Source organism: Capra hircus, chromosome 14 (genome assembly GCF_001704415.2).
Source record: "Capra hircus breed San Clemente chromosome 14, ASM170441v1, whole genome shotgun sequence".
In the NCBI taxonomy this organism is placed as follows: domain Eukaryota; kingdom Metazoa; phylum Chordata; class Mammalia; order Artiodactyla; family Bovidae; genus Capra; species Capra hircus.
The window spans coordinates 63,937,529-63,949,597 of record NC_030821.1 but is presented as its reverse complement, the minus strand read 5'-3'; the positions used below and the strand labels follow the sequence as shown (position 1 = coordinate 63,949,597).

The following is a 12,069-nucleotide window of genomic DNA, read 5'->3' as shown; positions in this document are numbered from 1 at the left end:
ATAATTTGAAACATTTCTTGAGTTTATACCGTCTGTGTAAATCTCTCTTCTAGGGAGTTGATTTCAACCCCCAAGTGTCTCCTATTTTCTAAAACTTTTGCAAATAAGGCTGATTTAGTTAACTCGACATTTTACATACGTGACCAGATGAGAGGATAAGATAAAACTTTTACAGTAAAGGATGGCTAGGGACTTTACAGAAGATATGAAGAATGAAGCTCTGGCCCTAAAATGAGAAAACATCTGTTTTGATGTTTTGCCTTTAATTCTAGTTAAAACAATTTACGTTTGTCCTTTCTAATCAACACGTCATTGTGTAGTTTTTCTTCTTTTTTTAACCAGCTTCTCCCAAAGCCCCTTCTCCCATCATTTTGTTTGGAATTTTGTTTGTATCCTTGGCAACTTGACTTGGGCCTGTCCAAGAAAAAATAATACAAAATTTAAAATGTTAGAATAGACTTTTTGCTGGTGCCCTAATCAGGCTTGAGAACTTTCCTTCCATCAGCATGATGTGTCCAGGTAGACTGACCCTACCAACAGCTGTTAACTGGACCCTGAATCCTCCTGAGCCTTATGGTCCATTCAGAACACTCAAAGGAAGGTAAAAAATCTTTTGGAATTCTGAAACCAGTAAACTCTCTTGCCATGCTTCATCAGATCCCTTGCTATTTTAACCATCTGTGCCCTATAAAAACAGAAATTGTGTGAAAGTCACTCTAATATAGTATTCTTATCCTTTCTTATGACTGACCCAGGGTCCAAGAATTGCAGAGCAGAAGACCAACGGGGAGGGAGTTGAGGTTTTTGGCTCCTGAGCATTCCAAGTACTTGGATGTGGAGTTCAAGTTGGTTAGGAAGGGAAGGAAGCAGCGTTCAGGTGCTAATACACGAGAGAGAATGGGGACTAGGGGAAGAAACTGACCATCTGCTCATACTTGCTAACCTGGCTGGAGAACACTGCTTAAGTGTGCAGAGAGATGGCCAAAATGACTGGCTTCCAGTTGCAGCTGGATCCTCGGCACTCATCAGCACTCTTTTCACTTGATCTTGAATAGATGTCTTGCTTATTCCTCTTGTGTCTGTTATTTCATATCTCCGTCACTCTCCCAGGGCCTTACCCAAACTCCTCCCTGCTTAACTACAAACAGATGATTTTGCCTCCTACAAAAGAGAACGGCAAAGGCATGGGCTCTGAAGCCTGTCAAGACCTGACTGTCTTCTGCTTACAATTTCAAGTGTCCCCAGCCTCACTCCCTATCTCAAGGTTAACCTTTCTACCTGTACTTCTGAGCTTTCTGGGTTAGCTCCCTCTGATCTCTTTCAGAACAAGGCTTTATTAGTTATCACCTCTTTATATCTCAAATAATAAGTGCCAACGTGGAATTTTTAGGGAAGCTGTAGTCTAAGACAAGCGTGGTAGGAAATTCATCTGTGATGCTAGTGGCTGCTTCCAGAGATGAGAAGATAGAAAAGCAGCAGAAGAAAAATAACAGAGAAAATAAGGTATAGGGAATGAGAAAAAAGGAGAATAAGGAAGATTTTCTTAATTTTCAATCAATGTATTTTCTGGAAAAACTTTCAAAGATGTAGAAAAGTGCAAAAAGCAAAACTAAAATCATCTGCAACAGAGGTGGGAGAGAGAAATTAGGAATTTGGGATGAACAGATAACCTACTATATATAAAAGATAATAAAGACCTACTGTATAGCATAGGGAACTATATTCAACATGTTATAATAATCTATAATAGAAAAGAACCTGGAAAGAATACATAGGTATATATTTATAACTGAATCACTTTGTGGTATACCTGAAACATTGTAGATAAGTTATATACTTCAATGAAAAAGAAAAATAATCTGAAGCAAATACCTGACCCATGTATAGATTATCAAATTTAATATCTTTCAGCATATACTTTTCTATTTTTCCTTATTTTAAAAACAATTTTGAGATTATATCACACTTGCCTTTTGTATTTACTGAAAAAATCAGGACACTTTTAAAGTATCTTTTGACATCTTGATTTGATAATCATCTCTCTTTTCACTGAACATGGATATAACCACATAAGTAGTTACCAATGTGACAAAGGAAAGAAAAAAAAAAAAAGTATCATCTGATGTCTCTATTAAAAATTTCCCAGTTTAAAAAAATACAATAAGTATGAGCATTTTCCCAAAGGGAAGATTATAGGAAGCAATTTTATTATTAATTTAATTTGGCAATACCCTTGCTATCCAACATTCCTTTGAGAAGGAGAATAGGAAGATTAAATCATTCCTGATAGTAGAGTTGACCCTAATTGTTCATGGATTTGGTGTTTGCAAATTAGCCTAATGAATAAAAATGTATTTATTACCCCAAGATCAATAGTTGCAGTGCTTTTGTGATTGTTTACAGACATGCTCAAAGTGGCAAAAAAAAAAGAGTCACCTGATGTAAATATTTCCAACTGAGGTCAAACAAGATTATGCTTAGCCTTTTTGTTTCAACTTTTATACTGTAAACAAGCAACTTCTTTAGTCTCTTTACTAACATGCTTTTCATATTTCTGTGCTTTTTGTTGGCGATGTAGCTATTTAAATGGTCCTGAAGTGAAGAGCTGTCTAGTGTTCTGAACAAAGGCTGTTAACCAGAATGCCCTGGCAGGCCAGTGGTTAGGACTCTCATTTTCCACCACCAAGTGTGCAAGCTCAGTCTCTGGCCGGGAAACTAAGACCGTGAACTGAGTTACGGTGCTGTTGGACATGAGTTCAATGTGAACGAACCAGCAATATATATTAAATAAGGTGACCCAAATAAACACAAATAAAACAAGTTTAGGTATTGATCACTAGGCAAAACTGTTGTGACCAGAGGCTTTGAGGAACCTAACTAACTCTTCTGTACTTCTGCTGGAAGCAATTTCCTGATGTATGCTAATTCATTGTTCATGGAAACTTTGTAGTGCATAACTACCATGGATAATGAAAATTGACAGAATATAACATTTGATTGGTTCCTATTTTCTGAAAATTTCTGTTGGGCCTTGTTGAGAATGTTAATGCGACTTTATGTTCTTCATTTTACAGGATGAAATTAAGAGCACATTGACATAAGAATGGGGAAATCTGAATTCTTGATTTAACTGATTACTTGCTATGGGCCTCAACTGGTACAACAGATCGATTTCTGAGATCACTTCCAGCTCAAGATGCCAGTTAGGGCTGTCTTAATTTACTAGCAACCTACCTATGCTTTGCAAGAGTATATCATTAGACTTTTCTTTTCATTTTTAATCTATGCTTTTCCCCAAAGTCAGGTTCTTGAATGTAGACTCTTATTTAAGGCCACCATTATGCAATTTCCTGATTCCCTTCTTGAGAATGGGAATTCCAACCACTTGTAATAGAGGGTGTTTCCTGGCTTAAGTCTTAGAGGTGACAACATTAGGTTTCTCATTTTCCAGCTAGCTTGTCACCTTTGCTTTTGCACCGTCTGTAACTTTCACTCATGTATAAACTTTCCTGAAAAAGACAAGAGAATAACCTAATGACTCCTTTTTCACCTTAAATAAATATTCTAGGGTGCCTGAAGGCAAATATTTTATAACAGTTTGGGTAACATTCTACCAAAGAGCAACAAATAACAACCAAATTGTTTAGGTGTCTGATTTAGAGGCTTCCTCTTGGTTATATTGAGATCTTTTACTGTAAACCAGATTACCGTAAGAAAGAATAATCCTACCTATCCCCAGTCCCTCTCCCCAAAGAAAGTTTATTTTGTGAGGGCATTTATTTTTTCCTAGATTGGTTTCATAGATTAATTTCAAAAGGTCTTTTCAGTCCTAAAATTATTAGATTTTATGATTTTGTTTTTGCCACTCACAGTCTGCCATAAGCTGCTCTCTAATCTTTTTCCCTAGCAAAGAGCCCAAACTAAGGACTTTCATGGTGCCTGCTCAATAATCCAATTTGTTTAACTTAATTTGTTGGACGTTGGATTAGGCATTAGTTTCTGCTCTCTGAGTGAGTTTTGGCTTATTTACAGTAATGATAAGAAGGACTCTTTCCTTCACTGGACTAGTGTTCTTCCTTTTTGCCTCTGGTTTTAATGTTTCTTTATTTGGCTGCATTAGGTCTTAGCTACAGCATGCAGGATTTTTGTTGGTGGCTCTGGGACCTCAGTTCCCCGACCAGAGATAGAACCCATGTCCCCAGCATTTCAAGGAAGATTCTTTACCACTAGAACCACAGGGAAGTCCCAATTCATCACTTCTTTTTATTGAGCATTTACTATGAGCTAGCCCTTATAAGTGCTACACATACAGTATCTAGTTTATTCTCCATTACAACACGTTGCTAGGTGGATTGACTTATCCTTATTTTTCAACTGAGAAGTGGAGACTTATAAAGGTAAGGTAAGGAGTTTAGGCTACAAAGCTAGTACAAGTAAATATAACTGGTCAGTGGTGGATTGAGACTCCAATTTGTTTCTAAGGTTTTGTGTGACACTTTCTTTGCAGTAGTATGTTTACTCTGGCGTTGTATTGTTATGAGTTCAGGGGCCTAACACTGTCTTTTGTTTGCTAGTGAATAACTACTGGGGAATTTCAGAATTCTGGCTGACTTCTTTCAGGCAATGGCCTGAGGGAAACAGGGTAGGAGGGTCTTTCCATTTACTATGTGGTTAAGTTGTCGAAGGGAAAGTAGTAGTGGGATCCTGACCAAAGGTAAATTTCGAACCTAATAGCAATAAATAGTATCGCTGCATCCAGGTTAAGATGAAGGGTCAAGGTTAAGAAAGGGTTGAGCCTTAATAGCAGACAGAGGATGAAGGCAGCAGCAACAGTAGGGGTCTGGATTTATTTTCATCCTTGTTTCCTCATTGAAGGCAGGCTAAAAAGTCAAGACTTCCTCTTGCTGTGTAACTCTCAGGGCCCTTTGAAGTGGTTTAGAGCAAGCAGATATGGAGAATCCACCAGTCAGTCTGAAAGGAAATATGTTTTTTTAAAAAGGTAAAACATGGGGAACTTGGCCTTTTAGACCTGAGTCAGAATTTGAAAGACATTTGATAGAAGATGTAACAGGAGAGTTTTATTTAAACTGTGGTGAGGTAGATTAATGTTACATGAGGTAAGCTAGAGTAGATTTATAGTCTGATAAGTTATGAATAGACAGTGATAGTCTATACCTGTTATAGATAATTCCAGACATTTAAATTTGTTCACTGTGATAAGAGATTCTTAATATATAATCAATTTTCATGTTCCTTTTAGAGATTCTCTCTATCGAGTTATCTATTTGTGGTAAAGATTGCCATGCTCTTTTACTTACAATATAAAAACGTAAAGGTTATTATCCTGTACAAATGAGTTTAAGCAAATTCCGGGAGATAGTGAAGGACAGGGAAGCCTGGCGTGCTGCAGTTCATAGAGTCGCAGAGTCAGACACTTGGTGTCTGAACAATGAACAATGAATGGTATACTTCCCTATGATTCTTTGTAATCACAAGGTACTTTTCTATTTGGTGTCTGACTCCACTATGACTTACTGAAAATCGTAGAAGTGAGATATAGGACTCACTATTTAATTGAGGCTTCTTGACTCAGGATATTTTGCTCTTATAATAGGCAAATATTGGCCAAAGAAGATTTAGTTTAGTAATATTTTATTCTTTTTACTTTATTCTTTTTACTTTATTCTAGTTACTCTTACTAATTATAACATGTGGAGATGGAGGAAATCATTTTAAAAAATCTACTAGAATTAAAATTGGGGCTTAGGACATATTTTATCTCAACTTAAAAAAAATTTTTATGACAGAACTCTCCTGCAACCAATTATTTGAGGCCCGGGGTTGGTAAAGTTTGCTTGTAAAACACCTGATAGTAAATTTAGGCTTTGCACACCATATGGTCTGGGTTGTAACTGTTCAGCTTAGCTGTTTTAGTGTGAAAGCATTCATAGATAATATGAAAGTAAATGTGTGTGACTGAGTTCCAATAAATATTTATCTATGGACACTGAAATTTGAATTTCATATCATTTCCCTGTGTCACAAATTTTTTTTTCAACTGTTTAAAAAGATAAAAATCATTTATCTCATAGACTGTCCCCAAACAGGTGGCAAGGCTGGCTTGATTCTTAGACCTTAGTTTGCCAACTCCTGTTGTAGCCATGCAGAAAGGGGCAGCCCTAACTCTTGATTTGAGCACGGATGGAGGGGGAGCCATGGCCTTACGCACTTTAACTGATGATTCTGTGGTTATGACTGAGGTAGCTGGTTCTGCCCCATAACATCTTCCATTCATTTTCCATTCATTTTAATCAAAATTTGGTGACTGCCTTGTTTCCATATCTCCCAGTGATTATGACTGGTGATCATGTAATTTAAACAAATCAGGATGATACATTCAGGGTGGACAGAAAGACAGTTTGATTTGTGCTCAGTTTCCTGTGCGCAGATCATGCCCTGTAGTTTTCCCCAGTGTGAAGTTAAGCTCTTCATGACCTGGTGTAGTTTCCCCCACAGCTTCTAGCCCAGAGCTAAACAGCCAGCCTTCGTGAAGTTATACACTTGTTATTAATGGGTGAAGAGACGGCTAGAAATCCTGTTTCTACTAGACTGGTTTCAAGAAGGGCTAGAGTTATAGCCTTTCAGTTCAGTTCAGTTCAGTCGCTCACTTGTGTCTGACTCTTTGCGACCCCATGAATCGCAGCACGCCAGGCCTCCCTGTCCATCACCAACTCCTGGGATTCACTCAGACTCACGTCCATTGAATCAGTGATGCCATCCAGCCATCTCATCCTCTGTCATCCCCTTCTCCTCATGCCCCCAATCTCTTCGAGCATCAAAGTCTTTTCCAATGAGTCAACTCTTCGCATGAGTTGACACACAAACAAATCAATAGTATTATGTCCATGAACATACTTGCTTTCATAGGCTGTCGTAGATGGTGGTTTTCTAGTTGGCATTCTATCACCAAATAACATCCAGAAATTGAACTTCTATAAAGAACTCTTTAATCCTACTATAACAAACCCCTCCCAAGGGATTTCTGAGAGCTTTCCCTTCTGACAGTTAAATTCACCATGTGAACAATCTCTCTCAGAGAACTTCTGGCACTTTGCTGTTGGAAATTGGGGGTGGGGGGGGGGACCAATTTAAATATGCAGAACCTCAGAAGTTTGGTTCCAGTTTGGTCATTTCAGAGAGGCAGTTCCCTTGGCTTGTTTCTGCTCACAAGCAGGAGGAGTTACCTAAACATTAATTCTAGATTGCCGCCTTCCTGTTTTTAGTCTTATTTTTAGCTTTCTGGTTTTACCTTTCCCAGCTTGAGTCAATAGAGGTGGGTGTGGCCATAAGCTCTGGATGCTGAGAGGTTGAAAGTTGGGTTGAACTTCTGCCTTCACTTTTTACTCCTCTAGTGATTGGCCTGCCAGGCTTATAACCACTGTATATTTACAAAACAGTGATAAACAAGGCAAGAGAGTGGAAAAACATTGCTATTGGAAGAAATTGTTTAGGTTTCTGAGGCTTTGGATGCTTGGGTACAAATCCAAGTATTAGCAAAAGTCTGTTTTTTTAATGGAATACTAATGCCTAGCTGCTGTCTATTTTTTCCTCCTCTAAAATAAGTCAGACCATGCTGGACTAAAATAGAATGCACCTCCACTCACCCAAAAGGGGCAAGAAGTTATTTAGAAAATGCATGTTTCTAAATAGGGACAGTAATATAAAAATTCAAAAATTAACTTTTATGTAGCTAATTGAGTTTAGAGAGGTGATTTCATTTCTATAATTTTGGATACCCTATATACTCCTTAAATTATAAGTTTCAACAATACATTTAAGTTGTTTTTACCAACATTATTTGTTATTAATATATATTAATTTTTCAGAAAAATCTATTAGTAAAGTTAAGCAACATACATTTTAAAAAATTTTGAGATTTTCTAGTTATGTATGTGAGGGTCTCCTACAATATAACATAGAAAATCCCTTTGAACTCAAAAGTGTGTGTATGCTCAGTTGCTCAGTTGTGTCTGACCCTTTCGACCCCATGAACTGTAGCCTGCCAGGCTCCTCTGTCCATGGGATTTCCCAGGCAAGAATACTGGAGTGAGTTACCATTTCCTTCTCCAGTTAACTCAAGAGTTCATGCTTTTTTTTAATATAAATTTATTTAATTGGAGGCTAATTACTTTACAATATTGTATTGGTTTTGCCGTACATCAACATGAATCCACCACGGGTGTACACGTGTTCCCCATCCTGAACCCCCCTCCTACCTCCCTCCCCATACCATCCTTCTGGGTCATCCCAGTGCACCAGCCCCAAGAGTTCATGCTTCTAAAAATTGTTTTCCTATTTTTTCATTCACAACTGGTACATCAAATTCCTACTATTTTTATAAACCAGTTCAGAGAACTGTAAAAATACTGGCTTTTGATATAAAGAGACTAAGTCTTGATTAAATTAATAAATGTAGCCAGACGACATAGAAAAACAATGGAACTGCAGCTAACACTCTGGTCTCTGCTAATCATGTCGTTTATTGCTTGGGTGGGGATATGAAACTGGTTCATGGTGTGTCAAGTTCGATCAATTTATATCTTCTTGGGCCTGACTGAGTCCTCCAGAAAAAGATATGATGTTATTATATAATTAGAGAAGTGACAGTTCTTTCTCTACTTCTGATTTTCTTTGATCATGTGGAAGAATCTCCATCCACAGGTATAACATACCTAATTCCTCCCTAAGAGAAGTGACTTAATCTGGTTGGGAAGTATGAAAGGTATAAGGGGTAGCCTAGCTCCTTCTGGGAGTGGGCTACTCCGAAGGAGCCATACCTTTCAAAGAGCCACTAACTGTCTTCAGGAGGAGACTGGTCCCACTTAGATGCTATTCAGAATTGATACATCAGTCTAATTCTGGGGAACATAATTACAAAACTGGCTACTGCATTGATATTAGCCCTATTTTCCATATCAGCTTTATGAGTATTCAGGTAATATTTTGGCTTCATATCGCCTTTATTCTTCTGTTTCATTATTCAATAAGTTCATAAATCAGCTTGGAAAGAAAAGTACTATTTGTAACCCTGCAACTTTGGCCTCATAGAATCTTCTGTGAGCCATTCTTGGGTATAGGTAAATTCTAAAAAAATTTCTTGAAGTTGTAATTGGTTTGCTTGCAAAATTGCTTTTGTTTTTTTGGCCTGTATAAAGTTTTTTTTTTTTTTTCCAGAATAACAATTAGCACTTACAGAAAAGCTTAAGATAATTTACATCTCAGTCAGTTCAGTCGCTCAGTCATGTCTGACTCTTTGCGATCCCATGAACCACAGCACACCAGGCCTCCCTGTCCATCACCAAATCCTGGAGTCCACCCAAACCCATGTCTATCTAGTCGGTGATGCCATCCAACCATCTCATCCTCTGTCGTCCCCTTTTCCTGCCCTCAGTCTTTCCCAGCATCGGGGTCTTTTCAAATGAGTCAGTACTACACATCAGGTGGCCAAGTATTGGAGTTCCAGCTTCAACATCAGTCCTTCCAGTGAACACCCAGGACTGATCTCCTTTAGGATGGACTGGTTGGATCTCCTTGCAGTCCAAGGGGCTCTCAAGAGTCTTCTCCAACACCACAGTTCAAAAGCATCAATTCGTCAGCACTCAGCTTTCTTCACAGTCCAATTCTCACATCCATACATGACAACTGAAAAAACCATAGTCTTGACTAGATGGACCTTTGTTGACAAAGTGATGTCTCTGCTTTTTAATATGCTGTCTAGGTTGTTTATAACTTTTCTTCCAAGGAGTAAGCGTCTTTTAGTTTCATGGCTGCAATCACCATCTGCAGTGATTTTGGAGCCCAGAAAAATAAAGTCTGACACTGTTTCCACTGTTTCTGCATCTGTTTCCCATGAAGTGATGGGACCAGTTGCCATGATCTTAGTTTTCTGAATGTTGAGCTTTAAGCCAACTTTTTCACTCTCCTCTTTCACTTTCATCAAGAGACCCTTTAGTCCTTCACTTTCTGCCATAAGGGTGGTGTCATCTGCATATCTGAGGTTATTGATATTTCTCCCAGCAATCTTGATTCCAGCCTGTGCTTCCTCCAGCCCAGCGTTTCTCATGATGTACTCTGGATATAAATTAAATAAACAGGGTGACAATATATAGCCTTGATGTACTCCTTTTCCTATTTGGAACCAGTCTGTTGTTCCATGTCCAGTTCTAACTGTTGCTTCCTGATCTGCATACAGGTTTCTCAAGAGGCAGGTCAGGTGGTCTGGTATTCTCATTCAGAATTTTCCACAGTTTCTTTTGATCCACACAGTCAAAGGCTTTGGCATAGTCAATAAAGCAGAAATAGATGTTTTTCAGGAACTCTCTTATTTTTTCAATGATCCATCGGATGTTGGCAATTTGATCTCTGGTTCCTCTGCCTTTTCTAAAACCAACTTGAACACCTGGAAGTTCACGGTTCATCTACTTTTGTATGTAAAGAGCTAGATCAATACATAATACCTTTAAAAGCTTTATTTTCCTTTCTGATGGAATATGATCTGCTAAGTCCAGGTCAAATGGATATCTTGTTTCAGAGTTATACAACCCACCTTAGAAGAACTGCTTTCCTGTCTTAATTACTATATTAAAATAGAGAAGAATAATTACTGTTAAACATGCCTGTTATCAATACTGCCATAGGAGTTTTCCATCATCATTCAGACCTGAGAAATAAGATATCTAAAAGCTTGATTTAAGGCAATTAAAAATAGAGGGAGAGACATTTATAGTGACAAACCCAAGGTGTTTTCCAAGACTTGGAAACCTAGAGTGTTACCAGGGATATGAGACTTTTATTGCCAAAACTGAGTACATCCTTGGAGAACCAGGAAAAGCTGACCACCTTTCATGACATGCCTAGATCATCAGTTCATTTGTTCTTTTTAGCAATGTCATTAGCTTAAATACTGAGTTTGCAAGTTCTTTGTATTGCCATTATATAACAAACTCACATCCACATGATACTCCCTTATTTAGGCCTTGTGGCAATAGGCTGAAGGCATAATATATATATGTCCAATTTTGACTACATGGAGCATGCTCATTGTCTTATGTAACTCATTTCTTACTTTCTTTGCAGGTTTGTGATTCAGACACCATGCTTGACCCAGCATCATCTGTGGAGATGGTAAAAGTTTTAGAAGAAGATCCCATGGTTGGAGGTGTCGGGGGAGATGTCCAGGTGTGTATAGCTTTATGTTTTCCATGAGTCACTTTCCGTAGCATCCTTAGTCATTGATTCTTCGAATATATATTTATTATATACCAGACTATGTGCCAGGTGTTGTTTCTGGAGACTAAGACACATTAGAATGTGTCTTGTACCCACTGTACTACCTCTTCTACTACCTAAATTGAAGTAATTTATGATTTCTTTGCTTAGCTGTGGATTGTAACACATGTATGTAGTAGCTGATAAGTTATATAAAATATAATGTAAGTGTGTAATTTCTGCTGTGTCTTCTTAAGCCATAACTTAATGTTCTGGTAAAATGATGTTGGAATTTAGTGCAAGGATTAAGAAATGGAGGTATGGCAGTGGGTAGTTTTTATTACTATACCATATACCCATATACCTCTATATTTAAAAGCTGAGCAATATATGACTGGTCAAAAGTCCAAATCAGGAAAACTAAGGAAAAAAGAGAAACTGCAATTCAAATTTACACTAGAGAGAAAGTCAAAGAAGTGGATTTTCCAGTATTATTTTTTCCCATTATTTTCCAGCAATGGAGAAACAGTAAGTGAAAGAAATATTAATGAAGGTGATTAACATTTGTGGAATAAGAAAACAATATGTGAAAATATATGAAGATTAAAGTGAATCCTTTGCAAAAGTACAATTAGATTTTAGGAAAAAGTGAGAAGCACATGAAATTTTGACTTTAAATGTAGGTATTATGTTGCTGTATAACCCATACTGATAATGCTTGGTACCAGTGAAGGCAAAGCAAATGAACTGGAAGGACAAAGAAATACCCTGGTGATAAAAAGGAAGCATACAAAATCCAGA

General features: G+C 37.7%; 1 protein-coding gene across 1 annotated transcript in view; it reads left to right on the top strand.

Moving 5' to 3' along the window:
• The window catches only part of HAS2 (hyaluronan synthase 2), a 40,250-nt gene that overhangs the window by 25,754 nt on the left and 2,427 nt on the right, over positions 1-12,069 (top strand). The window contains exon 4 of the mRNA XM_005688873.3: positions 11,137-11,238. Within this exon, the coding sequence (XP_005688930.1) occupies positions 11,137-11,238 (102 nt within the window). The remainder of the gene's footprint in view (positions 1-11,136; positions 11,239-12,069) is intronic.